At 32.2% G+C, this 16,983-nt stretch overlaps 1 protein-coding gene across 1 annotated transcript; it reads right to left on the reverse strand.

The window, feature by feature from the left end:
- Positions 1 to 4,491: 4,491 nt before the first annotated feature.
- LOC139529103 (glutathione S-transferase Mu 4-like) lies at positions 4,492 to 15,617 on the reverse strand. The gene is made up of 7 exons (XM_071325380.1): positions 15,306 to 15,617; positions 11,590 to 11,665; positions 10,297 to 10,361; positions 9,823 to 9,904; positions 8,904 to 9,004; positions 7,823 to 7,918; positions 4,492 to 6,192 (listed from the first exon to the last, which is right to left on the reverse strand). Exons 1-7 carry the CDS (start codon positions 15,336 to 15,338, stop codon positions 5,998 to 6,000), a joined length of 648 nt encoding a protein of 215 aa, XP_071181481.1. The 5' UTR covers positions 15,339 to 15,617; the 3' UTR covers positions 4,492 to 5,997.
- Positions 15,618 to 16,983: the final 1,366 nt, after the last annotated feature.

Raw genomic sequence — 16,983 nt, forward strand, 5'->3', positions numbered from 1 at the left:
TGCATGCAGAAATATGAGTTCTGGAGATGACAAAAAAAAACCATTAATATATAACAAAAGACCCCCACTGACAAGGTTCTCAACCTGTACATGAATTTTTATCGTGGGATTAATATAAAATTAAGAAGATATGGTTTGATTGCCATTGAGAAAACTCCACAAAAAAACCAAATGGTACAGAATTTTACAACTACAGGGTACTGTATGGCCTTCAACAATGAATTAAACCCCTTTAATTAATTTTTGCAGATCCTACCCCTTTTGAATGTGTAAATTATTCGTCTTTAACAGATTTGATCTTTCGTAAATACTGAATTTACAGGAGACACTGTGACTAATAAAAAGTAATAATTCTTAAATGATTTTCATATTAGGGAATACGAGATATGATTGGTCGAGAGGACGTCCGGTAGTTGATCTTGACGTTGGTTATTTTGCAATAGACAACGTTGACCAAACTTCTTTTCGTAACCAATGTTAACAAGATTGCGGCGATAATAACACCGACATTAACCAAATTTATTTCACTGCATGTTTATCGTTAAATAATATAACAAAAACAAAAAGATTCATTTGAATGATAATAAGAGTTTATGTAGTTTATTTTTATCAGATTACAAATTTCATGGAGAACATATTTTTGCGTAACCCAACAAATAAATTCATGCGCCAGGCCTATTCAATGACACAAATATACAACTTACATGGGATAGAGGTTACGAGTGTGGAAACATATTTTCCCTATTTCCAATTTTTAAAGAATTATAAGGATTAAAAGGACTTTTATTTGTTTCTGAGTGAATTGGTCGAGTTTATACACCAATAAATTCCTTTAAAAAGGAGTTTAATCCTAAAATAATTACACTAAGAAAGGCATACATTTGTATTACTATACCTGTTCATTGCTGTTACACCCTTGAATTCAACAATCTAAGTTTTTCAAACAAGTTTCACCATTTCTATTCGATCCAATTATACTTTGCAAATGGTAGAACTGGTCAGCAATTTTAAACTGCTCTGCAAGAGTTATCTTTATTTTCTTTCCAATGTTTTCAAATATGTAAAAACATTCAAAACAGACAAGACAAAAAACCAAAAATAACTTATGTGTCTACATCAATGGATGATCAGGTTAATAGTGTCTATGTACAATAAGACTAAGTGTACATTCTTTGTTGCTGCTTATTCTAAAGGAAAGCACAAACTCAGTGCTAAATCGATTCTGGGTGTAAAGCACCTCAACTAAAGCTTTTTTCAAAATCAATTTTTACTCTCCAGTTTTAGCAATTAAAATGCAACATATCAGATATCATATTGATTAAATCATGAAATGACCCTTACCTTTATAAAATGAGCAACACAATGGTGCCACATGTGGAACAGGATCTGATTATCCTTCAAGAGCACTTGAGATCACCCCTAGCTTTTGGTGGGGTTTGTGTTGTTTAGTCTTTAGTTTTCTATGTTGTGTCTTGTGTACTATTGTATGGCTGTCTTATTCTGTTTTAGCCATGGCGTTGTCAGTTTATGTTCGTTCTATGATTTTAAATGTCCCTCTGGTATCTTTCGCCCCCTTTTCGATTGATGGATTAGTCAAGATATGAAACAGAATAGATCTAGACTTATCTGGATATGAAACAGAATAGATCTAGACCTATCTGGATATGAAACAGAATAGATCTAGACTTATCTGAAAATTCTCTGTCTTATTTAGAAATTGTTTGAACTAAAGGTAGTAAAACTTAACTTTTACACTAATGCAGAAGAAGAGGAACTTGGATTTTGCATGTATTGGAAATCTAACTGATACTTGGAATTTTTAGAATCCACACCAGATTCCTTCTAACCATCTTGGAGGCTATGAAGTCTGGAGTTATGATTACTGGTAAAATAGAGGTAAGGAACAGTGGCCAATCCAGAAATTATCATAAATGTGGGCTCGCTGACTTGCTAAGAGGATACTGCTGCAGTCATCCTTCTGTGATTCCCTATATAAACAACCAATTTTTATCAACAAATTAGAGAGGAGGCGCTAGTCCCCCTCTGAGTAATTGAAGAAGTAATCAGCTTGTTAAAATGGTTGTTGATTATATTGCTTAATAAAATGGTCACCAAGGCCAAACTAAATTTTCAAATTCTTACTGCGACTCACTCTTATGTGGTGGTCAACAATCAACTCAGTAGCATCATTTCTTACTAAGTGGTTTAAAATTTATATTTCTAGAATTACGGTGTATCATTCTGTTAGGACTAGTTATCTACAACTGAACATTACAGCTGAATTCAATGAATGCAATTATTTCTATGGATGGTGAAAACAAACAACTCTCCGCAACGTCCCCCACTTATGGACATATTTTATTTGAACAAGGGTATTAATAGCTCCAATATATATTTTTTTTATTCAACATTTTGATAAAATATCCGACAAGAAATGTTTGTGTGTGACTGCTCAAACTGCAATTTTTTTTATATAATTTTTATTACCTAGGGACAAGGGTCATGACTATAACTTACTGGTGGTGTTTAATTACCTTGACTGGCTGGTGAGCACATGCACGGTCCAATTATCTATTTTATCCAAGACAAAAATTCATAATATGACAGAATGTATGATCATGATGGAGAGCGCTTACAATATAATTTTCCAACAAATTTAAAAATTTCTAAGGGACACAACTCAAAAGAGGGACGAAAGATACCAGAGGGGCAGTCAAACTCATAAATGGAAAATAAACTGACAACACCTGGCTTAAAATGAAAGAAGACAAACAGACAAACAAAAGAACACATGACACAACATGGAAAACTAAAAAATAAGCAACACGAACCGCACCAAAAACTTGGGGTGACAACAATTGAAATAAATGTAAACAAGAATATGTCCATAGTACACGGATGCCCCACTCGCATTATCATTTTCTATGTTCAGTAGACCGTGAAATTGGGGTCAAAACTCTAATTTGGCAATTAAATTAGAAAGATCATATCATAGGGAACATGTGTACTAAGTTTGAAGTTGATTGGACTTCAACTTCATCAAAAACTACCTTGACCAAAAATTTAACCTGAAACTTGCACTATTATTTTCTATGTTCAGTGGAACGTTAAATTAGGGTCAAAAGTCTAATTTGGCAAATAAATTAGAAAGATCATATCATAGAGAACATGAGTACTTAGTTTGAAGTTGATTGGACTTCAACTTCATCAAAAACTACCTTGACCAAAAACTTTAACCTGAAACTTGCACTATTATTTTCTATGTTCAGTGGACTATGAAATTGGGGTCAAAAATCTAATTTGGCAATTAAATTAGAAAGATCATATCATAGGGAACATGTGTACTAAGTTTGAAGTTGATTGGACTTCAACTTCATCAAAAACTACCTTGACCAAAAACTTTAACCTGAACAAACGGACGGACAGACGGAAGGACGGATGGAAGGACGGATGGAAGGACATACAGACCAGAAAACATAATGTCCCTCTACTATCGTAGGTGGGGCATAAAAATGAACTTAATCAAACTCGTCTTATATTATTGGCATAAACTTTGGATATAATTTCAAAAAGATCCTACAAAAAAAGTAGGATTCATTGAGGGGGTTAACAATACAATTACAATGTGTTATTTTTCCAAGGGCATTACTCCTGGTGAAACAATTTATCAGCACTGATTTTCGACTCTCCAAGACATTGCTAATATAAAACCCTAAATACAATTTTATAAAAATCTGGAAAGAAATTTTGTATGCATGAGATTAACTTAAAGGTCAGACGAAAGCGTTTCTATGTCCACCGCACCACTTTGCAAACTTGAAAAAAATTGAGTTATTGAGCCCATCCACAACTGGTCTTGAGGAGAACAATGCTGTATACCGATGTTTAGATGTGATTTCCTTATATGTGTCCTTGACATGCTGTATCATTGGTGTATACCAAACTTCTTATTTTATTCATATCCTATAGCTTAAAAATCTCATGTTAAATTTTCAAATATTAAGTTAAACTGTAACAAAACTACTTTGTAACAATCAACCATTCATTTTATAATTAACTTACAGAACCTGTAGTATTCATGAAAGTTTACACATAGATATAGGAAGATGTGGTATGAGTGCTAATGAGATAACTCTCCATCCAAGTCACAATTCATAAAAGTAAATCTTTATAGGTCAAAGTATGGTCTTCAAAACGTAGCTTTGACTCACACTGAACAGCAAGCTATAAAGGCCCCCAAATTACTAGTGTAAAACCATTCAAATGGGAAAACCAACGGTCTAACCTATATAAAAACGAGATACGAGAAACTCTTATGAACCACATAAACAGACGAAAACCACTGAACATCAGATTCTTGACTTAGGACAGGTGCAAACGATTGCAGTGGGATTAAACGTTTTAATGGTACCAAACCTTCTCCCTTTTAAAGATAAGGGATTGACACCAAGTAGGCCATTAGATGTTTAATATACAAATTAAAAGACAAAGTAGTGAAAATGCTGTTTAATGTCTATTTAATACAAATGAATGTCCATCATTTATTTTTAAATGTATATTTTCTTGTGCATTCATACTGGATACACATATCATGATTAAAAAGTATCATCTAAATAACTAGCACAAAAAAAATCACAAATTTATAACACCTTTAATTTTTAAAGAATTCATAACAAATACTTTATGTTGAATATGGAATGTTATATTCTTACCAGATGATATTTCATCATTTAACTATAGCTATTTGCTGTAAAACAATACAGAATTTTATTTCATTGTTGTATTGTATTGTAAAATGGAGAAAAAAATTGTATGCAAAATGCTAACTTTTCAGATCTAACAACATACTATGCAAATAAAAGTAAATTCTAAAAGGACATGCACATATGCATTTAAAGTCTAAACTCAACAAATTCAAATTTATATCCAAAACATTAACAACCAGTTCTTTTAGTATAGATATAACATGTACTTGAAGTACTGACAATGTACCGGGTACAGTAAATTATCATTTGATCCGAACACAGGATCAGTGTATAAAATCTATTATCTTCAAATTAAATGTTATAAAATCATTAAATTCAAATGTATAAAAAAATAGAAAAACAAACATAGCACAGACATTTGCACAATAACCTAAAATAGGCATTTTGGGGACTATGTCATTGTTAATTAGACTGTTGTAAATAATACATGGTATGATGTATATCAAGAAAAGTTTTTATTTGGAATTCTGAAAAATATTCAGATTATCTGAACACATACCCTTTCTGCTTGCAATACCAAGTTCAAAAAGTTAAATCCAGCCTTAGTCTTTCTATTTGACTTTGCGTGACTAAAATTACTTTTTACTAATAAAATAATTCTCAAGATAATAGATATTTATAGATAAGACATATGAGGCTAAATTTGACAATCCCTTACTAGTTCTTTACTCTGACAAAAATACTGAAGAATTTAAATCATGTATAATAATATAATGCTAGAAAAAACACATCAATAAAACATACAAAAATCACATAATAAAATGTTTCTAGAATACTATGGAATTCGTGTGTTACTAATTTTCGATGGTTTCGAGTATATTATTAGTTGTAAACTACAAATTTAAGTTTACAACAAATACAAATCTCATACAGGCTTCTATGCTGATTTTGAAAAAGCAGATATTTAAGCATCAGAGAAAATTTAATTTTCCTTAAACATGTGTTAACTATTACCCTTTATAATCAGGTTACCCACAACAAAACTTTGATCTGTTATTCATCTTAACATACTGCATTGAAAAATTAATTTAAAAAGAAACACTTTTACCAAATTCTTTGTTCCATATTGGCTAAACAATAAGAGGCTGGAGTACACCATTTAACACATTTCTCCCAACACCTTTAAAACTTTACCTACATAATATTTTGAAATAGCACTATCATTACATAAACACTGATTCAATCTACATTGTGTTCATGATACATCAATGTTCACTACACACTGTTAAATCTATTTGAAGGCTGCAGACTTGTTGTTGATTGGTCGTTTCATGAACTTGTCAGATGACATGTATTTCTTTATAGCGGGAAGTTCTTCAAATCTTGCAACAAAGGCAGACAACTTTGGGTATGAATCTAGAATTCCTGGCTTCATTATTTTGTGCTGGTCTAACAATTCATACATTGGAAAGTCACATACTGTAACCTATAATATGCATAACAGAAAAGTTATTAGGTGTATAAATTGAGAGAAAAACTTCCAACTTTGTCCACAATTATAGTGTTATCACCTAACATATGAAAGGGTATTAAAGTCAATTCTTTTCTATAGAAACAATAAACATAGACAAAATAAAAAAAATATTATTAAACTGAAACATATTTCAATAAAAGTATTTAGCAGGAATATGTTTCAAAAGACGTCATACCTTGTCACACTATTCATGCTAAGTGAACCCTGAAATGTAGGTCAGAACCCTACTTTGGCATATATTATATATAGATTCCTACACTGCAACAAGTGTATTACGATATTTCTCCACTCGAGACAGTTAAATTTTATTATTTAAAGCGTGAGGCTTGCCGAGCTCTTTAAATAACTAAAATTTAACTGTCGAGAGTGGAGAAATATCGTAATACACGAGTTATAGTGTAGGAATCTGTTTCTCTAATGATTTTTATCCTTCTTTTTCAAAGATTTTCAGAAATTTGTGTTCTTTATATGCGACGTCATCAGGCATGGTCGCCTTTTTTCATGACATCACAATAGGAAAATTCAGAAGAAAACAAAACATTTAGACGTCATAATCAAATTTCGACTAATCATTTGCCAAGAACAGATTTTTCACTAGTGAGGAGAAATATTTTTCTCACACCGGTCAGGAAATGTGAAAATAGCACAAAAATTAGAGAAAAATGATTTATATCATAATGAGCATGTGAAATACATTTGAAGATGATGCAATGTCAAAATAATACAGGACATACATACACACACACAACATATCTTAAGATGGGAGTAAAATTGAGTTACAGATGAGATGGTTACCTATCAAAATTAAGTAAATTATACAAATGTTCATAACAAAGGAAGATAACTTAACTTGTTTATACTTACATTAGCTCCAGTAAAAAAGTTCTTATCTTTATCACAAAGGGAAATAACTTAAGTTGTGTATCACACTTAAATTTGTTTATTAACGTCTCCTGGGAGACGTTATTAAGAATTGAACGATAGACAGTGTGTGGATGAATGCTTCTTATCACCTAGTTGGAAGATATTATGAGACGTGAATAAGTTCTTTGATTGGTTAGGACAATCCAAACCTAGTAAATGTCTTTCAATCCCGTACAGTATCGGATTTGTCCACTCTATTTTAGCAATTAGATTTTGCCTGGTCATTAATCAAGCATATTGGTACACAGGTAACTTTATCTATAAATAGCCGAATCTTCACAAGTTTTGTAAACACACACAAGGTTAAAAGATATACTACTTCATAACGTGTGACCTCACGTGTGTGGTAAAATTTGTTGATTGATATGCAAGGCTATTCTGAATGAATTAATCCACAAAGCGAGAACCCTTTCTATTTTCATCAGCTAAGAGACGGCTAGCCTTTTTTGAAAAGCTATTACTTGTACTTACATTGGCTCCAGTTAAAAAGTTCTGTTTATCACAAAGGGAGATAACTTAAGTTTTTTTTTTATCACACAGGGAGATAACTTAAGTTGTTTCTCACAAAGGGAGATAACTTAAGTTTTTTTTTATCACACAGGGAGATAACTTAAGTTGTTTCTCACAAAGGGAGATAACTGAAGATTTTTATACTTACATTAGCTCCAGTAAAAAAGTTTTTATCTGCAAGAAATTCTTCAAATTTAGCAAGCATTGGCTGCAAATTTTTAAAGTAGTCTTCTTTCAATTTTTCCTGTAATTAAAATGCAATGATACACATTTTTGTTTTATATGAATTTTAAATAACATAGCAAGCAAATACTCATGTTTAACATGTAAGAGTACATGAAACTTAAAAAACACTTAATGTTTCGAGTTTTTTCACTTAAAAAGTAAATTTGCATACAATTAATGTTTTTATACATGTATTTAGAAATAATCCCATCTAATTAAAAAAAAAAGTATATTAAGTTCAAGCAAAGACATACTCAAGATGTACTTGTTTTAATAATTTTATTTTTCAAAACAATGCAATTCCGAGCAGTATTATACATGTACCTTAAAGCTAACTTAAGTATAATAACAGGCAAAATTTTTATCAATAAGAGAGATATAATACAGCCCAAGATCAAAACCTGAGGGCTGATATTGACTGAATGGTTGGTAATATGCTACAAACTATTTTATTTTTTTGTTAGATGGTATATTTAAGCATGAAAATTGGATAGGTATCGCAAACACAGGTGTGATACATAGAGAATAATACATGGCAAAATCACATAAAGGCCCTCTGGCTGATATTGATATCTCGGGATGATATGGCATGTGATACGGATTTTGCCATGTTTTATGTGCTTTATCATATATTTTTATAGGAAAGTACATATGAACTGCTCTCTGATCCCTAGCACCTGGGTTTCCTTCAGTTCTTCTTTTGTCTTGTTTTAAAAGCTTTAAAATAACTTCTCAATTAAGCATCTGAAGCACCTGGGTTACCTTACAATTTGCGTGCTGTTGTTTAAAAAAATATTTTGTTAATTATTTTTTTGTGTGTTGTGTACATGGTATTTCATTGAGTTCTTTTTTATAATTGCATTTAGTGTGTCACAAATATGAAAATTCGACGTTTGTGATGTCACATTCCAAACAATGATGTCATTTAATAAATTGCATCACGCCAAAATTTTCAGTTTGTAAGGGGGTTTAGCAGGGACATATTTCACTGTAATTTTACTTACATAGTCACCATTGTAAGCCAATCTAACAGTACCATTTCTGAAGTCCATGGCATTCTCTAACATCACATCACAATCTACTATTTCTTGAGTTGTCTTTCCCACTGTAATTCACAAACATACATGTAATACATAAATCATAATGATTCTAAATTTAAAAAAATATGAAATTTAGTTCACTTTCTAATGGACACCTACACTTTCAAACCATATACATTATATAATCAGGTCATTAATCAAAATTTCATCAACCTGAATAAATAGTCAATTTTAATTGAAGCGGATGACATCAAAAGTTCAATGTATGATAAAAAACTTAATTCACATAGTTTTTTCTCATTATAAGATTATAACATAAATGTATAGATATAAAGGAATTATTGATAAAGTATTTGTTTGTTTTATGCGTTTAATCTTTTGTGCAAATTGTTTACCAAGATTTTTATAAATCTTTATTCTCATCACCAAATACATAGGTACAGAGAAGTCTTATCTAAAAATGTATTCATAAGACATATTTTTCTCAATATATTTTGCTTAGGTAATATATCAATAATTGGTTACCACATAGATATGTCTTGCTTTTGGGTAGTTTTTATAATTTTTAATAAAAATGCAAATGTTGAAACTACAATGGCAAATTTTAATCAATTCAACTATGAAAACATTCAAAGTCAATGAACTATAACTGAAGGTGCAGGGTAAATACACCTCCATGGAAATGAGAAATGAGATACCATTTAGGACTTTCCCTTGGAAAATCGGGTTAAATATGCTACACATGCCAACATTTGTCCACAAGAAGCACAGAGCATTACATGAAAATGGTTCTTTTGTAATACCATTCCTTAAAACATGGAGGAAAATTCCTACATGATTTACAGCATGAAGAATATTTCATACTTAAAGTATTTAATCTTACACAAGTCATGTTTCTTGGCAATGTATCTTAGAATTGAGTTACTCTGTGTGATTTTGATGTCCCCATCTATGTAATATGGTAGCTGAAAAATACAACATTGTTATAGACATATACAATGAAATAATAATTTCCAAGTCAAAACAACACCAATATGCATATAATTAAAATCACTTTGCATTTTGATCAATGGATTGATTGAAAAGTGTTTAACACTTTCAACACTTTTGTGCTATTTCTGACATGGTGGTCAGTTTTTATTTGGGGAGGAATTTCCACTTTGATATTATGATCTAAAACAATGTGATCCTAATCTAATAAGAATATCAAAAAAGTGTTAAAAAATATTTTTTTCATAATTTTCCATGTCTAATTAAGAAAAATCAAATGATTTCTTTTGGTGATGTCATTTTTGTGATGTACTTTTAAAATTAATATACAAAACAGGACTCATTGTTGATAAGTATATATACTTACATTTGGGAAAGGTAATCCTAATGTGTTCTTGACAGAGGTCCAGCACTCTCTGCTGAATCCTGGACCTAAAGAGTAATTAATAGAACTAATAAAGACAGTCAATCGGTTTTAATGAGCACATGCAATATTTTTCTTTACTTTGCAATATATTTTACCATTCATTTTTTTTTATATGGGGCATCAACATGTACTATTATGGTATACTTTACATCCTTGACAACCCATGTGGATCTGGCATGGTCGGTCATAAGATGTTTTACAGCCTATAGCTAGATCTTACATGGTCAGTCATAGAACACCTGTCAACTTGAGAGGATGGGTAGGGTTAAGATATTACCACTTTATGTGCCATATCATCAAATGTTATTTGTAATACATGTTTTATAGTAGCATGGATGCAAATTATACATTTTATTTTGAACTTATAAATTCATATGAAACTTCAGATTAACAAAAATGATGCATATGTTTTTTTTTATAACTAAATTGATATTTTTTATTATAAAACTTGGTGTACATATACTTTTTTCTCAAGAAAATTCTATTATTTGTCCAAATTTAGAAGCAATTAACTTTTTTGTAATTGATAGCTTCCAGTTAACAATTCGCCAATATATATTCTGTATGCAGTGAACTCAATGTGACCTTTCTCTTAAAAATCGGATGCTCCCAATAAGCATTGATGTAAACACTGAAATAAACTATTATGATACTATTGTACATGTTTAACATGCTCTTTTTTGGCAAATAGAAGGAGATTCCCGATTTTGTAGGGAAAAAAATATGTATCATGCATCATATAAAAAAGATGTACAAATGTAGTATGATTGCCAATGAGACAACTGTCCACAAGAGACCAAAATGACACAGACATTAACAACTAGAGGTCACTGTACGGCCTTCAACAATGAGCAAAGCCCATACCGCATTTTCAGCCAATATGCATGATAAAGAAATTGAATAGGCATGATAAAAAACATACTCTTGAGAATTGTAATATGAAATCATAAGATTATATCATATTAACCATTTTAATATACAATAAGATTGGGCCCAAAAAAATAACTCATATTTTATTGCTAACACTACCTACCCTAATTGTTAATGATTACCATACCACTTTTTATGCCATTTTGAAACAATAACTTTTAAAGTCAGACTGATTCCCTACATTGTAGTAGTAACCAGCTCAAAAATGTTTGTAAAATAAAATTATATTGCCTGCCCTACTGCGTACCCTTTTATTTTACACCACATTAGCAAATACACACGTATTATTTGTTTTGTCCTTACCATCTCCTTGTTCATATTGGACATCTTCAAAGTCTTCTCCAACATAGTTCTGTAATAATCTCACTGGCTGTGCAAGCTGAAATGGTTGAAGCAATGCATATTGTACATTTTGTACATGTAATTGGAATGTCATGAATATAATGATAAACAAAAGAATCATTTTTTTTTTTTTTTTTTCAGAAGCAAACCTCTTTAACTCTGCACTCCACTGAGGAGAATCAAATGTATCCTGCAACAGGGTTAGGAAATAGAATGACACTTTTTATATCCTCTCATTTAATTTTACTGCATAAGCTAAAAACATCATCGAAATCTTAAAAACAGTTTGATTACAGTGGTCTCTTTAGTTTATAATCATGATAATAGACAAGAGGAGTGTTACACATGTTATACCTAATTTCTTTTGGAATTCTGAGTTTGGAGCAATTTACTAAATTGGCCATGTCAAGCCAAATCAGAAACACACGGACCATAATCAATATCCAAAATAAAAAGGAATTATATCATGCCCTTCTGCCTTCACATCATGCAGTCACTGTCATTATATGTTAATAGCTACAAACAGCAAGGGAAACATTCTACTTCTACCAGATAATGCCACACAATCAACAAATTGATTATTCTGCAATGACTTTGACGGGCATGGGTACCCCTCCCCTCCCCAAAAATGTTTGATTTGTGTTTACTTTTCTGCATTGGCTAGAGGTATAGGGCAGGCCTCGACAATAACGCTTGTTCGATTGTCCGGTACCAGAGGAAAAAAAGGTTGGACAAGTAAAAGCTGTCCCAAGCTTGTCCGTCGGGACATGTTCAATTATTCTGCAGAAAATAGATTTTAATAATCCAACTTTGATGATCAAAGTAATTATAAACAAAAAACAAGAAAACAAATAATAATTTGACATGTTTCTGCATTGTGTTTATTAAAAATGCAAAATCATTTTCTTCAACATGTTTGCCAACTTGCAATCGATAATTGTCGAGCCTGAAGCTCGACATAGGGATAGTGATCCGGCGGCGGCGGCGTTAGCTCACTTCTTAAAAGCTTTATATTTTAGAAGGTGGAAGACCTGGATGCTTCATACTTTGTACATATATAGATGCTTCATGTTACAAAGTTTCCGTCAGTCACATGCCCAATGTTCTTGACCTCATTTTCATGGTTCAGTGACCACTTGAAAAAAAAAGTTCAAATTTTTTGTAATGTTGAATTCTCTCTTATTTGATATAAGTAATAGGATAACTATATTTGATATGTGCGTACCTTGCAAGGTCTTCATGTCTGTCAGACAGTTTTCACTTGACCTCGACCTCATTTCATGGATCAGTTAACAAGGTTAAGTTTGGTGGTCAAGTCCATATCTCAGATACTATAAGCAATAGGGCTAGTATATTCGGTGTATGTAAGGACTGTAAGGTGTACATGTCCAACTGGCAGGTGTCATCTGACCTTGACCTCATTTTCATGGTTCAGTGGTTATTGTTCAATTTTTGTATTTTGGTCTTTTTTTCTCATACTATATGCAATAGGTCCATTATATTTGTTGTATGGAATGATTGTGAGGTGTACATGTCTAGCGGGCAGATGTCATGTGACCTTGACCTCATTTTCATGGTTCAGTGGTCAAAGTTAAGTTTTTGAGTTTTGGTCTTTTTATCTAATACTATATGCCATAGGTCAACTATATTTGGTGTATGGAAATATTTTATGATCTTCATGTCAGTTGCGCAGGTTTTATTTGACCATGACCTCATTTTCACGGTTCATTGCACAATGTTAAGTTTTTGAGTTTTGGTCTATTTTTCTATAAGTAATGGGTCAACTATATAATATGTTGTATAGAAGCATTGTTAGCTGTACATGTCTGCCTGGCATGGTTCATCTGACCTTGACCTCATTTTCAAGGTTCATTGGTCTTTGTTTAGTTATCTTGGTTAATGTTAAGTTTATGTCACAGTTGTAATAAAGCTTAGCTTATACTTAGGACTATCAACATAATATCAATGATTAGTTTAGAAGGCGAGACATTTCAGCGTGTGCACTCTTGTTTTTAACTGGTTCTTTGTCAGGTATATTTTCAAAGGTAAAAGGTATACTATTCTTGGAAACCAGTCTTACTGATCCGAATCAATAATGCGCTTTGTAGATAAGGTAACTTTACAGGACAGTTCGCCACCTCCACAGGTTTTACTTTAGCTCCAAGTTTAATAGACAGTTTGGCACCGTAGGAGACATATTTAGTAGAAATGATTGATAGCCAGTTTGGCAAGATAGGAGACATGGCAGATCAAGACAAATCAGTACCTCATTTTGCTACCTTAATCTTTTCCTTAAAATACAAACCATATGATACCGGTAATTTTTTTCACAAAAATACTTTTTTTTTATTTACCATAAAACTCACAAAATCATATTTGATCATAAGTAGAAAAAACAATACGCGCAATATAGTGACCTCTAGTTGTAAATTTCTGTGTCATTTGGTCTCTTGCAGAGAGTTTTATCATTGGCAATCAGACCTTATCTTCTTTTTATTGATTGGATTTGAATAAACTTTTTTCAACTTAAAAAAAAAACAGGATACAAATCCAATGAGTGTACAGGCCTATCAGATGGTGCCTCATGTGCAGAGTCTGATGAGACTTGCATTGATGAAAACTAGAAGTCCTGTGACATGACTAGATTCAGTTGTACTTGACTCATATTTTTGCAAAGTATTTCAAAAGAAATACATCAAATTCTGTTCTATTGTTTAAAATCATTTTGTTCCTTTAATCAACTTAAGGTGTAAAAAGGTTATTTTTGATAAAAAAAAAAATTGGACAAGTAACAATTTTATTCGGACAAGTAAGTTTTGGAATGTACTTGTCCTACTGGACAAGTTGGAAAAACAGTTATTATAGAGGCCTGTAGGGGGAGGGTTGAGATCTCACAAACATGTTTAACCCTGCCGCATTTTTGCGCCTGTCCCAAGTTTAGTATGGTGTTCATTATCACTGAACCAGTATATATTTGTTTAGGGGCCAGCTGAAGGACGCCTCTGGGTGTGAAAATTTCTCGTTGCATTGAAGACCTGTTGGTGACCTTCTGCTGTTGTCTGCTCTATGGTAGTGTTGTTGTCTCTTTGGCACATTCCCCATTTCCATTCTCAATTTTATTGAATTGTGTTCAGCTTTGTTGCCCAGACAAATTTTGAAAGCTTACATCTTCAGATGTATGTCAAGCATGTTTCTTGATAGTCCGAGATTACTCTGGCGTCCAACGGCTGTTTTGCCAGACAAGCTGGGGCCACAGCCGTTGGACGTCAGAGTAATCTCGGACTAGTTTCTTGACAGTCACTTGGGTGGCATCAGATGACTGTCCTTTCATATTTCTCCATTTTAAAAACATGGTAAGGCTTGCATGTGTTCTTATTTTTCGTTCATTTATAATTGATATCGATGTCCAGTGGCAAATATTTCATACTGGTTGTTCAGGGCTAAACTATGATTAAAAAACACAATAAAATAATTACTGTAACAGAATTGTAAGTAAAACTATTAGTAAAATTTAGCTAAAATTAAGTTCGAATGCGTTATGACTTCATTTTTTCACTGAGAGCAATTATGATTTTCACTTTCAGAGGTGGACAGGTACGTGTTGTTCTAGATTTTACCCTTATATCCTCCAGACATGCATGGATTTGTATTGTTCCTAAATTATTGTAACTACTTACGCCTCTTATTTTCCAGTACCCTAGAGTAGGCATCCTTTTAATTGTCACTTAAATTCAACTAAGTTATAGATTGAGATGAAAAAGGTGTCTTCTTCGAGTGCTCTTCGCCGGGTTTTATAAAACTCGTACTGCAGACGGAAAATTATCCGGATGACGTAGTCACAAGAAAATTTGTGTCTCGATTGGCCAATGACATTTTAGATTTTTTCCGAGGACCTTCCCTTTTCTTGAAAACGGATTTGCAGGAAAAGCGGTTGATGTGTCTAGGTTGGATTACAAGAGGCCTCACCCTGTTTTAACTTGATCAATTTCTTATATATACATATACGAACTATTTTTTTTTAACTACAACGGCATGTATGTTCCCCCCCCCCTCTCGGGGGTGCCACTTCAAACTTTTTTTGGTAGGGGTGAGCAGCTGAGACATCAAGTACCCCACCCTTTTCATATATTTTGTTTATCAAAAATATATACCTTGTCATATATCAATTAACAAAAAACAGACCTATAGATATATTTAAATATTTTTCATCTTCTGGTACATTATTATAGATTTTTTTCCCGCTCATCATCACGTTCTTGTTAAGAAGCAAAGTAGTCGCAATAATATCACCTTTTTTTCCAATAAATTCGTCAGATCTTGAAAACCTTTTTCTTATTGCCCCTTTTATATCTTTCATTATGAAGATGTTTCAATTCCAAAATACAATACATATAAAAGACGTTTGGTCTGATCATACAAACACCTTCACTGATTTAAATATTAATTAAAAACTGATAAAAAGTTTAATTGCCGTTCCCTCTTAAAGGACGCAGTCACAATGGAATTTCTTTAAATAGTTGTTATCATGTACAAACCCTCAGTTGAATGTTAATTAGGTGCAAATGTCAATTTGGTCGGATTTATTGCATCAATCACTGGCATCAATGGAAATACCACATCAGAATAAATAGAGTTTAATTGGTTTGACAAATAACTGATGCATTTACGACTGTGATTTAACAGCATCAAAAATAAATACGGACATCTGATTAGTTTCAGATACTTATGATATAATCAAGCAAGTGATAATATGAACCTATTGATATATTTAATCTGAATTTCTCACCCTTTTCATATATCATAAAGCATGAAAAAGTGACCTATTCCAGCGGCTCATCCCTACCACTAATTATATAGTAAGTGCCCCTCCCCCCCCCCCCCCCCCCCCCCCGAGGCATGTACAATGAAAATTTGTGTTTTTCTTGTTGTTTCAGTTTAATTAGTTTTCAAAAGGATCAAACTTTTATGTTCTTCATTCAGACCCTATTTTCATAGAAATATTTTGAAAAAACTTAGCTTTTCATAAAATATTTTTTAATCATTCGAGAACTTCCCTAATTTTATCTTTCTTTTTAATACCCAACGAACCCGGATACGTGACAAACTGCAGACCAACAAAAATCTGTTTATTTTAAGCAATATGTTTATCGATTTTATGTATTTGCTTTAACTGATTTACCGAGTGCATGTGTATAGTTTATCTGTCATTCATGATGCAGTTTCATTTGATATTCTATAGTACCCATTGAGTTGTATTAACACTGGCATGACTATTTTAAAAAGGCATTAAGTGTAAACAATATGTTATACACTGAAATACGTTTCAATAAGCAACGGGAAAAGCTATCGGCATAA

This window comes from Mytilus edulis, chromosome 1 (assembly GCF_963676685.1).
Source record: "Mytilus edulis chromosome 1, xbMytEdul2.2, whole genome shotgun sequence".
NCBI lineage: Eukaryota > Metazoa > Mollusca > Bivalvia > Mytilida > Mytilidae > Mytilus > Mytilus edulis.